This window comes from Gracilinanus agilis, chromosome 6 (assembly GCF_016433145.1).
Source record: "Gracilinanus agilis isolate LMUSP501 chromosome 6, AgileGrace, whole genome shotgun sequence".
NCBI classification, from domain to species: domain Eukaryota; kingdom Metazoa; phylum Chordata; class Mammalia; order Didelphimorphia; family Didelphidae; genus Gracilinanus; species Gracilinanus agilis.
In genome coordinates, this window is record NC_058135.1 from 166,751,518 (window position 1) to 166,773,997 (window position 22,480).

Below are 22,480 nucleotides of genomic sequence, written 5' to 3' on the forward strand. Positions count from 1 at the left end.
GACTGTTCAGAGTTCAGTGTCCTGTGATGTAAAGGTCCTCCAAGAGTTTAATGCAAGTATCACCCCCAGCACTGTAAAAACAAATCATTTGTTTATTTGTGTCCTCCTCATCCCATTACAAACTAATATTTTGAATTCCTTCAGTATAAGAAGAGATGGTTCTGGGTTCTTTCTGATGACTTTTTTCTTTTTACAGGTGTTAATGATTTTATACCTGATTACCAGCCCTCCCCTATGACCGACTCAGGGCTTAGTTCAAGTTCTACCTCTTCTAGTATCAGCTTAGGAAATAACAGCTCGGCCATTTCCCACCTGCACACCACTCTCCTGCATGAGGCGGATATCTCAGTAGAGCAGGATGAAAAAGTAAAAACTCTCATGGAATTCATCACCTCCAGGTAATAGTGGCCATTCTTGCCATGGTGGTTGTGCGTTTGTTAAGGAGCGCTGGCGTTCGGGCGCCTGCTTGAGGGCTCTCTGAGGCGCCCAGAGAGGGAGGTGCATCCTCCGCTGGCCCGTGTCGATGCTGCGCAGGAGCGCCTCGTCACACGAGCAGAGGGACCGCAGCAGCGTTAATAAGCAGACATTTATAGAGTGCCTGCTATAGGCAAAGCTGGATATTGTAAGGGGCGTGTCAGAGTGGGCTTTGACTCTAAGGAGTTCACTAATTAGAGAAATAAAAAATTTTAATGTTAACTAATAATATCGGGTATTTGTGTGGTTACCACTTATACGGAACTCAATACACATGAAAAAGGATAGGTTAAAGTAGCATATATCACTACAATTTAAAGGACACTTTCTTCACAGTCAACCTGTGAGATTTAGATTGTCATGCAATTTTATGATGTTCTTTCAGTGGATGAGGACACTGAGATAAAAAGACATTCATTGATTTTCCCCTGTTTAATTAGTATCAGAATCAAAATTAAATAGGACAAGGAATACATATTATCACCTATATGGCATGAGCTATTTCTTTCAATTATATGCATAAACTGAGTTTTTTGGTAAATAAGGGGGAAAGGGAGATGTTTGGATCTTTTCATTCATAGCATTTGATTGAAGGAAGCATAATCTCAGTAGACAAATTTTTTCTTGTCATTGAATGCAAGATAAATGACAGTTCACTACAACAATGTAAAAGATGGCACAAGATGGCAAATTAAGCACATGTATGCCAGGCACAGTTCTAGGTCCTGGGAGGAGTATGGTTGCAAAAAATGAAACAATCTACTGTCAGGGAGCTTACTTCTAGTGCAGGAAGCCACAAGTACATATTCAAACATATACAGCATCCATCTAAAGTAGATTAATACAATGTCATTAAATTTAGGGAAGATTGGGAGGGGCAAGGCTTCAAGCAGTCGGTGGTGTCTGAGGTGAATCTTCCAAAAAAGGGTGGGGGGGGTTCTATAAGCAACCAGGAAATTCACCACAAAGATTTAAAGATGTGAGATAGAGCGATGTGTGTGAGGAGCAGAAAGAAAGCTAATGGGGACCCTTCCCCAACTTGTTATAGATTGCTAGGGTTCTGTGCTTTCCCTCTCCTCTAACCCCACCATTGTGATAAAATTATGTTGGAATCAATGAAATTGGCTTTTTCAGGTCAAATGTATTTACATGATGAATGAACAAAAGAATTATAAATGCTATATAATCACCCCTTTAGGGTCAACAGTATTAGGAATGCAGGGAGTTATTTCTATGTTTTATTTACAGAAAAAGAGGGCCTCTTTGGAACCATGAGGATGTTTCTGCCAAGAACCCCAGTATTAAGAGTGCTGAACAGTTGACTGTTTTTCTAAAACATGTGGTGTCTGTGTTTAAACAATCAAGCTCAGGTATCTTTCAGTAAATATTTTATGAAATTCCTACTTTTTATTTATGAACTCTTTAGAAAATTAGAATTATTAGTGACCTTTCTTTAAAGAAACACACACTTGGTATTTTAACGTTTTATCTCTTAACATTATTGTCACCTCCCAATTATATCCTACTACCTATAGAACCTTTAAAAAAAATACAATAAAGTAACAGATCTACCCTTTTTCTCCTAATAGCCAAAGGGCACACCAAGAGTTGTTATTTTTTTTTTAAACCCTTACCTTCCATCTTGGGAGTCAATACTGTGTATTGGCTCCAAGGCAGAAGAGTGGTAAGGGTAGGCAATGGGGGTCAAGTGACTTGCCCAGGGTCACACAGCTGGGAAATGTCTGAGGTCAGATTTGAACCCAGGACCTCCCATCTCTAGGCCTGACTCTCAATCCACTGAGCTACCCAGCTGCCCCCTCCCCACACCCTCATAGTTTCTTACTGATGATAATCATGATGGGTTCCCTGCACTGCGTTGATCAAAATTCTCAAGTCTTCTAATATTTTCCTTCACATTGTTGTCATATAATTGTTCTCCTGATTCTACTAACTTGCCTTAGATCAGTTTGCATGTTTGTTCAGATATTTCTGAATTCTTCATATCTGTTATTTTTTCGTGGTCTAACGTATTTCTTACTACATCATAATATTCCATTATTTTTCATATACTATACTTCAGTCATTCTCTAACCAATGGGCAACTACATTCCTTCTAGTCCTTAGCAGTCAGAAAGTGCTGCTACAAATATTTTTACTTATATGAGGCTATTCCCTTTGCCTTTGACCTCCTTCAAATATATGTCTATTAGTGGTAGTGCTGCATTAAAGTAAACTTACTTTTTAATTAATGGAAATTAGACATATATGAGGTCTGCGTCAAAAATAGTTATCTTTTAAAAATAAAACTTTATACCTACTAGCAGTAATATAACTTAATGTACAATATATATTAAAGAAAAATAAATGAAATATTAAGGCACCATTTCAAAACAAAGGGAATAAATATTTAAAATTTAGGATTTATCTTCTTTGATTTGTCTCTGAACACAACAAAAGTTTTGTCAAACTACCATATCCATAAGTAATTTTCATTACCATAACATAAAAGAATTATACTAGAAGCACATGGATGTGACACTTTGATCAAGGTTCATAATTTCTTGATGTTTTAGTTTTATCCGAAAATATTTTTTAAATTATCATGGTTAAAGTTGTTGAAGATTTACTGCCCTGGACATGAACATAATTGGAATAGTCTAATGACATAAAAAGAAGACAAGTACTTTGTGATTATAAACTGACAGTTTTGAAAAAGGAATTTGCTTCATTTATTTTCACAGCAAGATTTCAGTTGGAACATCATCTTAGTGAAGTTGCTTTGCAAACAGCACTTTCTTGTTCTTCTCGACACTATGCTGGGAGATCTTTTCAGATTTTCAGAGCCCTGAAGCAGCCACTTTCTGCAAATACACTTTCAGATGTTCTTTCTAGACTTGTAGAAACTGTAGGTGATGCAGGAGAAGATGCCCAGGTAAATGTATTTTAACTTAATCTGTATTATAGAATAGCAATAAGTAAATTAACATATTATAACAAGTTTTTGGAACCAGGATATCAAACATAGAGAAAACATAGTACCTTTGGAGTTCTAGATTAAACATATTAGTAGAATGGCAAGAAATCAAGAATATTGCAGTGGTGAGTGCTGAAGTGATTAGGTACATAGAAATCCTCATCCCCTCTCCTTTTAGGCCAGGAAAGCTTTCTGAAGAAGCTTTTATTTATTTTTCTTGATTAATATCCCAAAGGGGGAAAAAAGGCTGGGTAAAGTGGGAAAGGGGGAAGGTATGTTTAAATGTATGGGGGAATAAACTTTTTATTTTGATAGGTAAAATCTGGGATGAGGAATCAATCGCATAATGGGGAAATCAATATGCATACAATTAAAATGACGCTATTACCCTGTTCTTATAGTCAGTTTGTGCCATCAGCTTGATAGGTTTTTCTGTCCGTAAAGATTATTCTGTTTGAGAATATCCAAATCACTTTTTAATACTAAATTTTCCCTACTTTTAAGTTTCTACCTTTCTTTCTTAATATTTCATTGTGATTACTTCTTTCATAACATAATGTATCTCTTCTTCCAGGGTTTTGTGATAGAACTCCTTCTCACTTTGGAGTCTTCAATTGATACACTGGCAGAAACCATGAAGCATTATGATCTTCTTTGTGCCCTTTCTCAGTAAGAATTTATCAACCAGGAATTTTGTGTATATTAATCATTAGCACACTGCTTATTACATTTTTATTATGTGAGAAATACAACATTAAATAATTGTATTTTTGTTTAGTTCTTGATATAAATGTTTTTTTAAATTCTTATAACCTCTGATAACCTAATATGTAGAGATATATGCTTGTACATGTGTGTGTCTACAAAGATAATAAGATATTTTAATGGTTCATTTAATAGTAGAATTAATAACATGAGAAAAATAGGAAGTTTCCTATTATGGAATTTGTTTTTGCATTTTTCACTTTATAGTAAGTGGAATTTTTCATTTCTAAATTTGAAAAATTCCATGTGGACCTTTAATATAGTACTTCTGAAATGCAATTTTATAAATGGAAATTTTTTGTCTGGAAAAAGAGCTTTGTAAATAAAGATTTTATAGTATAAGGTAAAGCAGTAATCTCACAAACTGACTGAAAGACAAGTCTGGATTAAGAAAAAATATTTTCTAATTCCCTCCTTAGTGTCCCACAAAAAAAAATGAAAATTTTGTAATTAAAAATTATTTTCTTAGTTTACTTCTACAGGACAAAAATAAATCTACAAAGGTGAAAAAGCATTGAATAATAAGCTAGAAAATGGGTTTCATGTAGAGAAGTAGTGGGAAGGAGGTGAAGCTAGAAATTTCAAGGACCATAAATGCCAAGTCCTCATTTTCTGATTTTAGGAAATCATACCTGTTCACTATCCTCTTTTCAACTTGGAAATTACCCAATCTTTCCTCCAGTTATAAATCAGATTACCTAATTTGGTATTCTGGATAATTGTTTTCTTTTAATTAATTAGTCTTATTTGAAAAATTGTTTTTAATGCATAAAAACATTGTCTCCTCCTGTATTCTGAGTCCATTGCCAAGCTGAGGAAGCCTGATCTTGGTTTGTTATACAGTTGGCATGCATTGCTTAGTAAATGAATGTACTCAGAAGCTCAAACCTTTGTTTCCTCAGTCATTTCATCTTTGACCTACCACAAAGAGTTTGGGCTTAATGTAATTGGCTAGGGAGAGCTTTTTTATTTTTTGTTTTTTAGAAGAATTGATGCAATTAATTTGGCAGCAACATGTAGAATAAGTGAAGAGAGTCTGAGGTAGGGAGGCCAGTTAGGCTATTTTATCAATTTTGACAAACAGTAATTCAGTTTCTAAAGTATGACTATAACAATGAGAACTAAAGAAAGGAGATGGATTGAGATTCACCAGAAAATAGAGTTAACAGAAATCTGATTTACATTTGAGGAGTATAGGGAAGGGAGGAGTCAAAAATATTGCAGATATTATTTAAGTTTTAATGTCTAGAGGATGTTGGTGTCATCAACAAAAACATGAAAGTCTGGGTGGAAAAGAATTTAGAGAAAATATGAATTTCGTTTGAAGAATAAACTACAATTAGGTCACTTCACATTGCCTGTGATAGTAAGCCTAATAAGAATCATGCTGAGGAAAAGATTGGTCATGTATACAAAGTGACACTCTATTTTCTAAATAAAAAATTATTATTTTCTAAATAATCACCCTGTTGCAAAAAAAAAAAAAAAAATATATATATATATATATATATATATATCTTCTTGAGTCAAACATAAGCCCAGGCCAAGGAAAGTATTACCAGAGGAGAAGAGAAGAGGTTCCTTTCCCTCCATTAAAAAAAAAACAAACAAAAAACCATCTGTTCTTGATTCATTGGTTAGGGTAACTTTTTGTTAGAACACTATCTTGATGCCACTGCTGCTATTAGCAATAATAATAATGGCAGCATTCATGTAGTGTTTTAAGATTTATTTTTATTATATACATTTGATCTTCACAACAATCCTGTTAGATAAATGTTATTGTTATTCCCATTTTATAGAAGAGGAAACAAAGCAGAGAGACTTGCTCCAGCCCAGGATCATAGTTATTCATGTTTGAGGCAGGTTTCAAACTCTAGTTTTCCTGACTCTAATTCCAGTTTTACCATCTAGTTGCCCTAGTGTGTCTTATAGTCTTAGAAATCTGCTCAGAGCCCCGAGAATTGAAGTGCCTTGCTCATGGCCACTCACCCAGGACTTCTACCAAGCTCTTCTGGACTCCATTGCCAGCCTTCTAATTCCTTTGGCCCTGTTTCATGCTCTAGGAAAGTGCATTTCTTAATATGAAGGAAGGTGACGTACTTGAACAAACATTTATCTTTATAGACACACACATGCACACACCCCAGTCTTTTCTGATGTAAAATTTAAGACTGTGAGCAAAACGGTGGTTTACATGCATAACTTATACCCCTTTCTTGTTTTTTAGAACCTCATACCATGATCCTGTCATGGGAAACAAGTTTGCAGCTAACAGGAAAAGCACTGGACAACTCAATCTAAGCACAAGCCCCATTAGTAGTGGCAATTATTTGGGATGTTACAGTAATGCAAGAAGTAACTCTTTGAGACTAAGTTTAATTGGGGACCGAAGAGGTGACAGGCGAAGGAGTAACACACTGGATATAATGGATGGACGGATAAATCATGGTGGTAGTTTAGCAAGGACTAGAAGCCTTTCCTCTCTGCGAGAGGGAGGAATTAATGATGTGCAGTCCACTACTGACCCTACTAACTTGATGGCCACCATATTTTGGATAGCAGCATCCTTGCTGGAATCAGATTATGAATATGAATACCTCCTGGCTCTCAGGCTACTCAACAAACTGCTCATTCACTTGCCTTTGGATAAATCTGAGAGTAGAGAGAAGATTGAAAATGTACAAAGTCAATTAAAATGGAATAATTTTCCAGGTCTTCAGCAGCTTTTCCTTAAGGGCTTTACCTCAGTATCTACACAGGAAATGACAGTCCACCTCCTCAGTAAACTCATTACTGTCTCCAAATATACTTTGGTGGATCCTTCCCAATTATCAGGTAGTGTTAAAAATCTAGCATCAGCACCTTTATTTTGAATCAGTGGGTATAAGTTAATCTTCATTGTTGAAATTCATAGTATTTCTTATCATTTATTTTTTGTTAATAGTTAAACATACTATATTGCATTAGAATAACTCTACATATTGAATGAGAGGTTTCTGGATGCATTGAAGCTTCTATGAGGAGATTTGATCATTTTCTCCCACATATTACAATTCCTATGCTCAGTAGCAAATAATTTTTCCAAATGAGTGGTTGTGTGGTAAAACAGTGAAAGGGAAAAGAAGAAAATCTATACACAAGGCTTAGGTTCAAGAGAAATTTTATAAAGGATATTCTTTTTTTAACCAAATGGAGAAGAAAGAAAGGGAGTTTACAAAATTACATTCAGGTTGGATGTTGGCTTAAGAGTTCCCTTAATGTGGCTTTCCAACTTCTACCTCACTTTTTTATTTTTACAAGGAAGATCCAGAGGTTTCAAAGTGGTGATTGGTGAAGGAGTAAGGCGTCATGTGTTACCTCAGCTTTCAGACTTCTATTTTGAGTTTTTGGTGGAAGTAGATAAAAATAGGAAATTGTTTTCCAGCTTATTTTAAGATATCTAACAAAGAGTATATGGAAGTCTTACCTAAGATCTTTGGTGCCCTGGGGCCATTTGATGAACACATGAATTTATAATTGGGAAAACAAAACTAATAGTTTCAGGGATTTAAAAAAAAAGAGAAAATAGAACAATTACAACTGCATGGGTATGCAGGATAGCAATCAATGAGTATTCTTGGGGTGTTTTGCCTCTTCGTTGCTTGACCAGTACCAAGATGGCATTTGGCTATCTTCTCAAGTAAAGAACTAAATCTTATGTAAGTGCAAACATATACATCATAACAAAGTTTCCAGAAACCAGAATGAAACCCCATGAAATGAACTATTGTAGTGTTAAGGGGCCTTACAACATATATATGATTTAAATTTCAACTTCTGTAGTTGACAAATAAGAACTGAAAAAATAGATAGGAAGAGGAAGGAGTATCGTTTGCCTGATTTTGAGTTTTTATTCTCTAAAAATAGATAATAATCTTCTGTGATGTGTGGATTTTTTTTAATATCTGTAGGTTTTCCCTTAAACATCCTGTGCTTATTGCCTCATTTAATCCAGCATTTTGATAACCCAACACAATTCTGCAAAGAAACAGCTGGTCGAATAGCAAAGGTGCGTAAATATTGTGATTTTAAAAAAATGAAAGCTTTCTCATCCAAGCTTCCTTTTAAATCATTTTTAGAGCTTTTTTGACATTGCAAATGCTCTTTAAAAAGCTTTATATTTATTATGAAAATGTTGATATCTGAAATTTTCCCAAGCATTTCTAAACTGATAAAGTCAAGTAAAAAATAAAAAAATGCTGGTAATAAAACTACTGCTTTGAAATTTGTGTTGATATTAACAGACAGGAAGTTAAAATAAATTTTTCTTTAATTCCTCTTGCCATTGTCAGTCTGTATACAACAGCCCTAAATTAAAAACAAGCATATTGTCATATTTGTGAAGATTTATAACACATGTTGTATCATGAGAAAGGCAGGACTTCTCAGAGTTCTAAACAAACCCCCCCTGACCTTGGCTTGAGTTGGAACACTTTGAATTTATTACTTTAAGTGTGATATTGGAAATTTGGGATCCTTGAACTTACTCTTGAGGTCTCTGGTATAAACTTCCTGTGGATGTTTAGGGGACTTGAAAACTACATTTCCCATGATTACTCTTGTGTAATACAGGTGGGCAGGAAGTGTGATTACGTAGACAGAGGTATAAATTCTCAGAACTTGATTGGGAAGGTCTCTTTCTTAGGAAGCAGCCAGGGGAAATCATGGCGGGGCATTCAAATTAGATCTTAGCAGGCACGTGGTTTCCTTAATTATCAATATGGATTACAATAAAACCTTAATATTTTTAAATATACCCTTCTATATTAATATTATTTGTAAGACAAGGTAGTAATAATAATAAGGGGAAAATGTGACAGAAAGTAGAATAATTTTATCAAATAGTTTAAAATGCAATGGATAACATCTAAAAATCCTAGGGTAAAATTTGAATGGTGCAAAAAATAGGATTACAGATTTAAAAATAGAAAGGACATTATAGTCCAGCTCCCTTATGTTACAGATGAGAAACGTATGGCCCAGAAGGTTATAAGTGACTTGCCCCAGGTTTACACAACCAATAAGTGGCAAGTTAAGAGCAACTAAAACTTACACATTAAGTCCAACAGTTATTGAAAATAAATTAGAATGGCTGAGGAAAATTATAGTACACAGAAGCACACGCTTTACATTTTAAAAACAACAAAGATAAACTTCAAAAAAAAACGAGCCATTTTTTAAAAACTGATTCTAGTTAATAAGTATTAGATAACAAAAAAGAAGTGTACATGTCATTAGGAATCTAGAGGAGATATTCGTAATTGAATAAATTGCATCAGCTAAGATTCTCTGACAAACACATATAAATTGATTCTCATCCCAAAGTAAAGGAAAAAATTAAAGAACTTGAGAAAAGGGATTTTGCTGTGCCAAGGAAAGATTCCATTCAATGTGTAAACACTATAGAAATTGAAAATATTAATAAAGCAGAACTGATCCTTCATGCAAAGAACCTAGTATACTGAATTTACACTAGCACAGCAAAAGTGAATCATAACTCAGAAAAACATAATAATATTGCAAGAGACACTGAAGGTTTAAAAATGATAACCTAATCATTGAACGATAGGGCATTTACAGGAAATAGAAAAACAGTTTGAAAGCCATAATCAAGGAAAGAAAGAAATTTTCCTGAACTAAAAGACAGTCTCAGCATGCATATCACTTCTCTGTTATTGATGATAAAGAATGTTTATTTCCTTCCTGTTGAGCAGTGACTAACAGGTTCCTCTTTAGATGTCTTTAGTCTGCAGGAAGTAGATGAGCTCTGGGAAGTTTAGATTGAATCTTTAATTGCTATGTCCTTTATAACTCTTGAGTGGTCTTTGTGCTATTTTGTGAATACTTGTCATGCAAATATCTTCCTTTTTATCTCACTCAAGTCATCATCTTCTAAACAGCCTCTATGTACTTGAGGGTCTCAGCATGGGACCCACTGATTAGGAATGGCCTCAGTATACAGGCAGAAAACTAGTATATCAAGAAATTCATATTGTCTAACAAGGTAGTTTATTAATCACATTTTCTTCCAATAAGTCTAAAATTAGCTTCAAAATCATGTTTTCTCAAATGTCACAACTTTTGTTCAGATAAGGTTTTTCTCTTTTCATAAAATATAGAACCCTCTTGAACAACCTCATGTGATATTGGTAAAATGGTACCATTCTCTATTTTACAAAAAGGTACAAATAATGTGTTCTTATGAACATAAATCTATATGCATACTTCAAGAAAAGTAACCAGGAATTTCTGAAAACAGAATCCCTTTTTCATGTGTATGTGTGTATTTAGAATTAGGTACCAGGCTATCCTGGACATAGAGTCCAGAAGACCTGGGTTTAAATGCTGTCTCAGACAGATTATAAATCGTATAATCTTGCCAAGTCACAATTGTTTTCAGCCTCAGTTCCTTTATCTGAAAGACAGGTATAATACTATCACAGTGCCCTTACCAGATGGTTGGGAGGATCAAGTAAGATAATATATATAGAATATTCTTTATTGACATTGTAAATGTCAGCTATTATTTTGACCACGTCTTTCCTTAAGATAAAAACTAATTTTATTCTTTTGGCAAGGTTTTCCATTTTCTCAGGTATTTAAATACACATTTGTGACATTTTAAAAGCATTTGATAGTGTTTCTTTTCATATATTATAGATATTCTTTTATCTCTTGCATAAATAACCAGTTCGCTCAAATATCAGGTTTTTAATAAATATTTTAAACTCTTATTCTTATGAAAAATAGATATTTAAGAAATATATGAAAGTGTCATTTAAAAAACTTCCTAGGATATTTTATGGTATAAAGATAGGTTCTTGTACAGAACACATCAATTCATTGGCCATGACCACTTATGATACTGAACCAAAGCATATTACAAAATCTTTAAATGTTTTCTTAATCATTAAAGGAAAATTATTCACTCATAATAAGTATAGTTTTATTTTAGGTAGTACACATGTAAAATTTTTATTACAAAGCTATGAGATAAGAACATTAAGAGCATTCATTTTAATTTACTCCATTCCTCAAAAACTTGATACTTCAACATGTAAGGATGCATTGTCATAATAGAATGTTGGATTTTGGAGTTAGGAGACATGGGCTTAGTTCTTGTCTCTGCATCTTTTGTAGAGGGAGGGAGGAGGCTATGACTGAATCTCCTTATCTTGTCCAGGCAGGGAAGGAGTGGAGAAGTCACTCTTGGGCCCTATCCCTATCCACTGCAGACTGACCCCTGATCTTTGTCCTGTTCCACTTCTAATTTGGGCCAATTTTCCCCTGCTTAGACAAACTGGTGCCCCACCTTCCTATTCTACAAACCCTGCTTCTAATTCTCATGGGCCCACCATACTGATTCATAATGAAAACATTCAGTTAGCTTTAGCCTTCCTACATCTAAGAACTCAAGTGAACCATCAAAATCAGCCTCTCTTGGTTGCAGAAATGATAAGCATGCACCATCATCCTGATCATGGGATTCTAGGATTGTCCATAAATAATAGACATAAGTGAAACTCACCAGAATAGGGTTTGAGTTGAGGGAAATAAATTGATACAAACAGTAATTTACTATGACATTCCATTCCTACAATATTCTAATGTCCTGACATGCCACTATAATATCTTTAAAACTATATCTAGTAGCAGGTGAGTTTCAGAAGTGCCAAATTTCCTTCATTGTCTTGTCAGAAGAGTGCCTTGGCTATGTGATCATAGGTGATTTTCAGACAGTTTGGGGCCCAGGGATGATTGATTTGGAATCAAGAATTCAGAACTGAATGGGAATCTCTTTAGTCTTACTCAAATATGTAAGAACCCATGAAAAATGTGCTTCTTTTTCTAACTGGGAAGTTTTAGAGTAGAACAGATTTCCTATGACCCCGTTAGTGCACACTTGTACTTTCTTTTAATTTAAACATGTTAAAGTAATAATTTGCCTTGATAAGTTTAGACTTGTTGTCTTTTGTTGTTGTTATTGTTGTTGTTGTTGTTGTTGTTGTTTTGTTTTTGAATGAAATACACTTATTTTCCAGGTCTGTGCAGAAGAAAAATCACCAACGCTTGTCAATTTGGCTCATATGATGAGCTTATATAGTACACATACATACTCCAGGGACTGCTCAAATTGGATTAATGTAGTATGTCGATACCTACATGATTCCTTCTCAGAAACCACATTTAATCTTGTAACTTATCTTGCTGAGGTAAATTTTCCTTAAAATGTTGTTCTGCCAATCTTTTTTTAATTTGACAAGATTTTTTACTTAAACACATTTTTGTAATAGCTCCAGCTCCTATATCTAACTGATACTCAAAGTACTAATTGGCTGAAGTCAACAAATCTGAATGCAAAAAAAGTTTGCCTTCTCTTAAAATAGAAAGGCTGAATGATTTGTTAGGCTTCTACCCTGAAAAATATTTGTAAACCTCTTTTACCTTCAAAATGGCAGCAAGGTCTTTCAGTGTTCTTCATTTAGAGAATTCGAATAATAATTTCACTGCTTTGTAGTCCATTTTGTAGGCATATGTGTTGTCTAAAAACACCTACTATGTAAATTTTTATAATAAAGTACTGTAAATTCTCCACATTTGAAATCTGATTTTGGTCCAAAATAACAAAAAGTTACCTTTAGATCACCCATAAAAATTATCATATATTTTTAATAAGAAATTTCTGGGTCTTTATTTACAAATTCTGTCCAAGAAACCCACCCCCCTAACATGACAATGAATAATTCCAAAATTTCCTTTCAAATCAGAACTTCAATTTTGCCATCAATGAAAACTGTTGGGCCCCTCCGCCAAATTTTTGATTGGAAGCCCAGAATTTCAACCTGTGTCTGAGTTCAGATCTAAGGCTACATATAGGAAAGTAAATATTTGAACAAAAATGGAAGGTATTTGTAGCACTGGTAACTAGAAGAGAACTTCATTAGGCATTATCTTCTCTACTTGTAAGTGAACCATTGCTGTGCCGGCAGTAATAAATGTGAACAGGGCTAATATGTGATTTTTCAGTTCATATTTAAAGATAGTAAATAGCCCTTTTTAGTTTGGTAAGTTCATAGTATGTTAAAATTTACAAATCCCAACTAGCACCTACTTCTTAATGGTAATCCCAAAAGGGCAAGATTCTCTTAAAAGGCAATACTCTTTAAGATATGAAGCAAATATATCACTCCCAATTTCTAGCTTCCTCTTGAATTATTCTAAAAAGAAACTGGCTTCTGCAAATCCTCCATATTGAAGTCCACTTTAAAACAGACCATATATCCTAGACTAGCTCTAAACTTTGACAAATGCCTCTTTCTATCTCCTGGGAGACTCCAGTACAGACCCATGCCCATCAACCACTAACTATCTGTGAACCAAAGTGTTTTTCAGAGTGAAGGTATATTCTAAGGTTTGACAGCTTTTTTTTCATCATGGTTCATAGGTACCTGCTGTGATGACAAAATGTTTATTTTTGATCTCCTCCCTCATGTATTATATTTAGTTATCTCAGTTAAGATGTTGATTTTGTTACTTTAGCCAAAGATAAAGATTGTTAAAAATAAATGTGTAGGGGCAGCTGGGTAGCTCAGTGGATTGAGAGCCAGGCCTAGAGACAGGAGGTCCTAGGTTCAAACCCGGCCTCAGACACTTCCCAGCTGTGTAACCCTGGGCAAGTCACTTGACTCCCATTGCCTACCCTTACCAATCTTCCACCTATAAGTCAATACACACAGAAGTTAAGGGTTTAAAATTAAAAATAAATGAATGAATGAATGAATGAATGAATGAATGAATGAATGAATGAATGAATGAATGAATGAATGTGTGAAGAAGTGTTAGTGGGCAGAAAAATAAGCAAAGTCCAGTTTTCCCATTTCTTAGGGGTAATATAAAATCTTCAGAAACACAGAAAATTAAAATAGAAACATTTTCCCTACCTGATAGTGCAGCATAGTCCTCTAGGTTTTATTATAGCCTCCTTTCAAACCCTTAGATTACCAAATTAACACAAATGTCTTATTTTAACATTCCAGAGTATCTCTTATATTGTTAAATGCTGTTATTTTTTATCAGTTCTAGGCATACACATTGTAAATATACCCTAATTTATTTTATGCTTTTAATCATTGTTATTTAAATTTTTCATAAGGCATATATGTATACATTTTCCAAGTATCATAAATAAGTAATTTAAGTAACCCAAGTCCAATAAAAGAAACTTGACAATAATCTGTCTTAGAACTTGACTAAAGTACAACTTTATCACATTATTTTTAGCTTTTAGAAAAAGGGCTGTCCAGTATGCAGCAGTCTTTACTGCAGATCATTTATAGTCTTCTGAGTCATATTGATCTTTCCACGGCCCCGGTGAAACAATTTAATTTGGAGATCATAAAAGTTATTGGGAAATATGTACAGGTAAGTCTTCTAACTTGATATTCAGATATGTTCATCTCTAATATCAAGTATTAAACAGATTTGACCATTTGGGATTTCTGATGACTTTGGCTGTAATAAAATTTATCTTTGAACTATTAACAAGTTTATTAAGGAAATTGGCATTCAGCATTACAGAGGATAAGTTTAATTTAGCAAAGAAAGCAGACTTTACCAAGATAATTATTTGGTCCTTTAAGTTTTGCAAATCACATTTACATATGCTTATTTGTATGTGGAAATGCTTTTAATAATTGTTTTGACTTAAAACTTTTCCATTTTGCTTTTTTATTATTAAGTTTTATTCACATAACATAAATGATTTTCTTATTCTCCTAATTCTCCCATCAATGAAGAATAGAAAAAATAAAACCCTTGTAACAAATACAGTGGTGGTGGTGGTGGTGGGTGGTGGTGGTGGTGATCGTAATGATGATGGTGGCTAAATAAATATAGCACCTACTGTGTGTTAGGTACAGTGCTAAGTGTTTTATATATATCATCTCATTTGATCCTCCCCCCAACCTTGGGATATAGATGCAGTCATTATCCATCCCCATTTTACAGATGAGGAAACTAAGGTAAATAGAAGTTAAGTTACTTGTCCATTGTCACACAGCTAATAAGTGTTCAAGGTTGGATCTGAACTCGTCTTCCTGACTCAAGTCCCAGTGCTCTATTTACAGTGCTATCTAGCTACATCCGATAAGCATTTGAATTCAAATCAATATATTTTAAGATATTCTGTAATTAAGGTACAGCTATTAAATATTCCAGATTCCTGAGCTTTCACTAAAGTTCCCAGATCTGTAAAATGTACAGCACTATATAAATATATGTAAGGCATAGTTTCATTTTTTTTATAACTCTATTCTGTATCCAATACTAGAATTAGGAATTTAATGCATTAGAATTATGTTTCTTTAAAGAGAATATCAAAAAGTTTCCTTTTTCTTATTTTAAACCAACTTATTAACATCAAATATTTTTTGCAACTCACTCCAAAAGTACACCAGAATTCTAAGTTCCTGGTTGTTTTAATGCATTTCTTTAGATGATGCCAGCCATTTACACAATTGTGCCCTTGGTAATCTCTTTTACATTTGGAATAGAACTCTTAATGTGATTTATTGGAGGTATTGTCCCTGGAGAAATTTTGGCTTTTTACAGAAAGCTTGTACACAAATGCCTGGAGCCTAATTACTTATCTTCAAAATGATGATTCTTTCCCCTTATTCACAAGTTTATTTAATGTTAAATATGGTTACTTACAATAACATTCTCATAATGATTCTAGAATTGTCTGGACATTTTCATTATTGACAGTCATGTACTTAAGTGATCGTCCTTAGGCCAGGACAAAGTTGATTAAATGGATGACTCAGTGCCACCACAGCTTTTTTTATATGGCATTGCTTTTTTAAGTATAGAGTTTTTTCTTCATTGACTCTAATCAGAGTCACCAACTGAAGGACCATTTATGTATAGGAGCTCTGGGAAAGGCAATCCCAAATCCCAGACCATCTGTCCCAATTCCATCATCTGGGCAAAAGAAGCACTTTATTCTTGTGAAATAGAGGCCAGTTGTCCCATCTGCTGCCAACCAAGTACCACCAATAGGGCAAGCAAGCCAGGCTATGTGAAATATCAAGTCCCTCTAAGGTTGAGACAAGAGGTGGCATATAATAGGAAAGTCAAACCAGATCTACTACCTTGACCACTATCTCCCCTCAGATTCTCATGAAGATAGCTCAGTGTCCTGAAGCCATCACCTGGGAAGCATATCCTAGCACCCTACCTATTGAAGGCTCAGAAAACAAAGTTCTAGCTAACAAAGTCAACATGAGTCAGATAAATTGTACATATTGTCAAATAGTACAGTACCACAAACTAAGATTTTATTTGTCAAAATGGCATTAAAGGAAAGACATTACTATTTGCATTGCTGCTGTTTCCTAGAATAACCACCAACCTTTTCCATCTGCATTGCAGCTGAAACTTTCCATATGCTTCTTTAATAAGAGGAGGAAAAGGTCTGGCCATTTGGAAAGAACAAGAAGTCACAGGCAGACAGCTAGAATGAGGTTGGGAGAAAGTAAAGGAATCTGTATGGCAAACTGGGAGGACATGGATAAGAAGATCACAGAGATCACACAGAGATCACAGATCCTTTTGAATGTCACAGTACAGAAGTGGACAGTTTAAAATCTCTCTAGTAGCAATTCACCACATATAAATATACATATAATATAAAATGCTTTTCTACAAGAAGCTTCCCAAAACGTTTCTCCCCTTAAAAGTTTCTAGCTCCTGTTTGAGATTAACCCTAAGAAAGAGCCTCATACTCTTAAGCTTAATTTGTCACCTTCAATATGTGATTTCCTTTAAAACCTTTGTGAAATATTTCCCAACTGTTTGGACAATTTGTGTACAATGATCAGAGTCTAGAAATTTAACCCACTAACCTAATTTATGGCCTCATCCTTCTATAATTTTACCAATCCAACATTTTGAAAACTAATTTTACTAAGAATATCTTAAATTAATTAAAATGCAATTTCATAAGGAATAAATACAGATATTTAGTTATTTGCTCTCTTACCTAGCATAGGATTAGTACTTGATTTTCATGCTTTTGACAAGTGCTCTCATCCTCCCAATTTGTTGTGAAATTAAATATAGTTAATATCAAGTTTACTTTATAGAAATACACAATTTTAAGTACTTTTTTATACTCCTTAGTCACAAGTTTTCATATTAAACTGTTTTAGATATATTGTGTCAGCATGAAGTCTTATTAATCCCATTAAGAAAGTATTCTACTAGTAATAAATCTGGGAAAACAAATCTTAGCTTTCCTTACTTTTATCTCAGGGTTATCTATAGGAATAAATTTGTCAATGTTATCCTAAAATAAAATAGGCCAACTCTCTTGAATCTCTTAAAGATAAAATAAGGTTCAATAATTCTTTATTAAAAATAGAGTTGATTTGTGGTTGTGGAGATATATATATGCACATATATATTGATATCATTCTATATATATATCTATATAATCTGATATTGAAATATAAATATATCTATATTGATAACTACAAAAACGAAGACCACCTATTTCTTTCTTACAAGGATTATTCATGGATTTGGAAGTGAAAGGGGCTTCCAAGGCTACTTATCTTGTGGGGAGGAAAGCTTTTGCCCTTTCCTTTTACCTCCATTGTAAAGGGGGGAATAGCAGTTACCTTATGGGACCCTTTATTGAAACAATGACTAGGTTAGTTATTATAAGACCTTCCTGTCCTAACCTCAGTTTTTAAATGACCACTTTTTTCTTTTTTTTTTTTTCTTTTTAACCCTTACCTTCCGTCTTGGAGTCAATACTGTATATTGGCTCCAAGGCAGAAGAGTGGTAAAGGCTAAGCAATGGGGGTTAAGTGACTTGCCCAGGGTCACGCAGCTAGGAAGTATCTGAGGCCAGATTTGAACCTAGGACCTCCCATCTCTAGGCCTGACTCAATCCACTGAGTCACCTAGCTGCCCCCAAATGACCACTTTTTATATAATGTTCTCTTCAATCCTTACCTTCCTTTCCATATATTGTACTTCCTTCCCCTTTTTTAGTGTACTATAGAAGACACTTACAAACTAGAAATGGCATTTGTCTTTGTGTTTCACAAAATACTTAATGACTTGAGTGTCTTCTGTAGAACAGGAGTTCCTGTTTCAGTTTTGTCTTTCTTTCCTCTACCCTTTGTATGAAATGGGTGACATAGAGAAGCTAAAAGGCTTTTTTAGGGCAGGAATATTTTCCTGCATATAATGATGGATGGTTATATACTGGTCTGTGCTTACCTTTCATCTTTTCAAAGGTCATCTCATTTATCTGGAACACAGCCAAAAACTGAATCAGCTAAGTGCGGCAGTGGATGTAAAGTGGTCATCTTGGAGTCAGGAAGACCTGAGTACAAACACAGCCTTAAGACACTTAACTGATGGTATAACCCTGGGCAAGTCACTTAAACCTCTATCTCAGTTTCCTCATCTATAAAATGGGAATAAAAATAGTTCTAACCTTTGAGGGTTATTATGAGGATCAAATAATACTATCATAAAGTGCTTAACAGAGTATTTGACACATAACAAGTACTATAAAAGTGTTAGCTATTTTTAAAAAAAAAGGAGTTTTGGTACTTAAAGAGCTAAGACTCATTCTTGAGTAACATTATTCTCAATGTCAGTTAAATGAATAACATGCTACTGTATGTGATTTTAAAATTTATGTACTATATATGTGCATGTTCCTACTTTGGGGAAGAACAGCCACAATGTCCCACTTCTTCAGGGTCATCATCTTTTCCTGTACTCTAGGAAATCCTTCAAGAGCAATGAATATCTAGATTCTAGTTTGCATATGTTCACCATATCTGTTTGTCATCTCAAAGAGGAAATACATAATTTGTAAGAAAAATGTTTTCCAGGATTCCTCCTCTGTAATTAATGTATTTTTATTTCTTATTAGAGTCCATACTGGAAAGAAGCGCTCAACATACTAAAACTGGTGGTATCCAGATCTGCAAGTCTTGTTGTCCCTAATGATATCCCTAAGAGTTATGGCAGTGATATGGGTTCTCCTGAAATTTCATTCACAAAAATTTTTAATAATGTTTCCAAGGAGTTGCCTGGAAAGACATTAGATTTTCATTTTGATATATCGGAGGTAATTCTTTTAAAGTAATTTAAGTAGTATAAAAACATGCAAATACAACCCATTACTATTCAACATAATTTTACATATATGTATGCGTATGTATATATATTTGGTGGGGGGGGGGTTCCCTCCAACAGAAACAGTGTTTTTTAAGACTATCAAAATCTTATTTGACTAAGATGTAATAATAGTCTTGGCAGTATGTATTTTTGGTTCCTTAATGAGAGAAAATGTGAGAGAGAATTGTGTATAAGCAAGTACACATGCATTTTTTGAGATGGAGCTTAGCAGCACCATCCCTTGCTTGGGCCTTGGAAGTTGAAAGAGATGAACTAGCAAGTAAGATGGGTGATAACTCTGGGTGAGTTATTACAATAAGGGGTGGGCATTTTTTGGTTTTGTTTTGTTTTGCTTAAAAAAAGTGAATTCCAGAATATCAAATATATTTCTATTCAAATAAGTTCATTCAAATAAATAAATACCAATAAAGCCAGATATAAAATATCTCAAGAAGGTAAACTTGAGATATTAAAGAATTTAAAGTAGATTTATTAAGCCTAAGGATAATTTTTTCATCAGATTGTCTTAAGAACATTTAGAAGAATCATCTTTGAATTAATTTAAAGACCAAAAAAAATTTAACATCAGGTATTAAAAGACATTTTTATCTCACTACAGTATATTTCTAATGTTATAACATATTTCTTAGATTGATTTTTGGAAATCTAATTTTCGCTACCATTTATACTTACCATGTTTTGAATTATTTGAATCAAGCTTATTTTTCCCTTTCTGTGTAGACACCAATTATTGGAAATAAATATGGTGATCAACATAGTGCAGCTGGAAGAAATGGAAAACCAAAAGTCATTGCAGTTACTCGAAGTACCTCTTCAACTTCATCAGGTTCTAATTCTAATGCCCTTGTGCCTGTTAGCTGGAAGAGACCACAGTTATCACAGGTATGTGAGAGGAAGGGAGGGGAAGAGAGACAGAAAAAAGAAAGGAGGGAGGGAAGAAAAGTAGGATGGGCAGGAGGAGGAAGGAAGAGAGTAATTTAAGGTGCTTACTCTGTACTGATTACGTTTCTAACTGGAAATACAAATTAAAAAGGAAAGGATCTCAAGGTGATCACAATCTAATTGGAGGGAAGGTAACACATAAAGGCAAGTTCAGCTGCAGGGTCTAGGACAGGGGTTGGCAACGTATGGCTCTCAAGCCATATCTGGCTCTTTTGAGGGCCAGATATGGCTCTTTCTGCAGGAGCCATAAAGTCAAATTTTTTTCAGGCGCTGTTACAGGAGTGGACTGTGAGCCCTGGATGGCTCTCACGAAATTACATTTTAAAAAATGTGGCGTTTATGGTTCTCACAGCCAAAAAGGTTGCCGACCTCTGGTCTAGGAGAAGTCTGAGAAGCCCTAAATGTTGAATGTTGAGGCAGATGGCAATAGGAGTCCTTAAATTATACAAGATGACAATGCCAAGGGAATATGCCTTAAGAGCAAGGCAGATAGATAGTAAGACCTGAAGATCTTAGGGGGAAGCAGTAAGTTCATAATTATAGAACGGTAAGGTTAGGTGACTGGCCTGACAAAAGTTAACAAAGTAGGGATGCAGAGCCTGGTCTTCTCTCTAGTGCCCTTTCCACTATGCCAGATTTGTGCTAAGATAGATAGATTTTTAAAAGTCATCTTTTGACACTGAATGCTCCTTTTATGTTCCAGAGAAGAACAAGAGAGAAACTAATGAATGTATTGTCCCTCTGTGGTCCAGAGTCTGGTCTCCCAAAGAATCCATCGGTGAGGTTATAGTAAATATTTTAAAAATCACATAATCCACATAAAAAATACATATTATTCCTTCTCATTGTTTTCATGCACTAGTTGCCACTATATTTATACTATTAAATTTGAGAGGGAAAGACTATTGTTCTTTATAACAGTTGATGGCTAGTTAAGAAATTCTTTTTTAAAAAATTATGCCTCTTAAGACATCATCTGTTTAGAGTAGGGTTGATTTGTGCTTTGATCCACAACGTTGTTATATTCTTTCCTCTGTAGGTTGTATTTTCTTCTAATGAGGATTTGGAAGTTGGAGACCAACAGACTAGTCTCATTTCTACAACAGAGGAAATAATTCAGGAGGAGGAAGTGATTGTGGAGGACAATAGCAGTGAACAGCAATTTGGAGTTTTTAAGGATTTTGACTTTTTAGATGTTGAGCTGGAAGACGCAGAGGTAAGAATTTGGATTTTCTCTTGTAAATGCTAGAGTACTTGGAAATCAGATTTGTCTGAGAACTAAAAGAATATCTATTTTATCCTTTGTGAAAGTTAATTGTAAGGTCAGTTTACTCTTCATAATGGATGATAATTGAATGAGAAACTTTTTGTCATTTTATTTATTATATACAATAAGTTTCAAAGTGGAGAAACAGATTTTTAAACAATTAGACATTTTAAGCATTTAAATTTATTTTTTAAAAATTGAAAAGTTTTGCATTTTAACCTTATAAAGCTCCAAGATTATTAAAAATATAGCCTCCCCCCCAAAAAAAACCCATATACTGTGAATTCATTATTCAAAAGTAATTTATGTATGTGTTTAAGTAATTGTCAATAGTTATGCAGATTCTTGCTCACCAGAAGAGGAAAAGAATATTATGATTTTAATTACTAGAAGCATGACATATTATTTTTAAAATTTATTATATTTGAGGCAGCTACATAGCACAGTGGACAGAATGCCAGGCCTGCCTGGAGTTGGAAGGATCTGGGTTAAAATCTGGCCCTCAGACACTTCCTAGCTGGGAAAGTCACTTAATCCCTATTACCTTGCCTTTACCACTCCTGTTTTAGAATTGATATTAAGACAGAAGGTAAGGAATTAAAAAAAAAATTGATCACATTTAAAGATGTCACCATTTGTTATCTTTCTGCCCCATCTTACTGAACTCTTTGGATATTTTTCCCTTTAACATTCCCAGTTTCTTGCTTTAGTATTATGTAGCCATCTCCTTTCAAATTTCAAATTGTATTTGTCCAAGAAGCCTTTTCTTTTATGATGTTTTAACTCTA

The 22,480-nt window shown here is 34.2% G+C and overlaps 1 protein-coding gene across 1 annotated transcript in view; it reads left to right on the forward strand.

The window, feature by feature from the left end:
* Positions 1-22,480, forward strand: part of FRYL (FRY like transcription coactivator) — a 163,030-nt gene that overhangs the window by 112,313 nt on the left and 28,237 nt on the right. The window contains exons 39-50 of the mRNA XM_044680887.1: positions 197-398; positions 1,723-1,844; positions 3,216-3,406; positions 4,023-4,117; positions 6,444-7,051; positions 8,167-8,264; positions 12,298-12,468; positions 14,537-14,677; positions 19,215-19,412; positions 20,204-20,365; positions 21,129-21,203; positions 21,465-21,641. Of these exons, the coding sequence (XP_044536822.1) occupies positions 197-398; positions 1,723-1,844; positions 3,216-3,406; positions 4,023-4,117; positions 6,444-7,051; positions 8,167-8,264; positions 12,298-12,468; positions 14,537-14,677; positions 19,215-19,412; positions 20,204-20,365; positions 21,129-21,203; positions 21,465-21,641 (2,240 nt within the window). The remainder of the gene's footprint in view (positions 1-196; positions 399-1,722; positions 1,845-3,215; positions 3,407-4,022; positions 4,118-6,443; positions 7,052-8,166; positions 8,265-12,297; positions 12,469-14,536; positions 14,678-19,214; positions 19,413-20,203; positions 20,366-21,128; positions 21,204-21,464; positions 21,642-22,480) is intronic.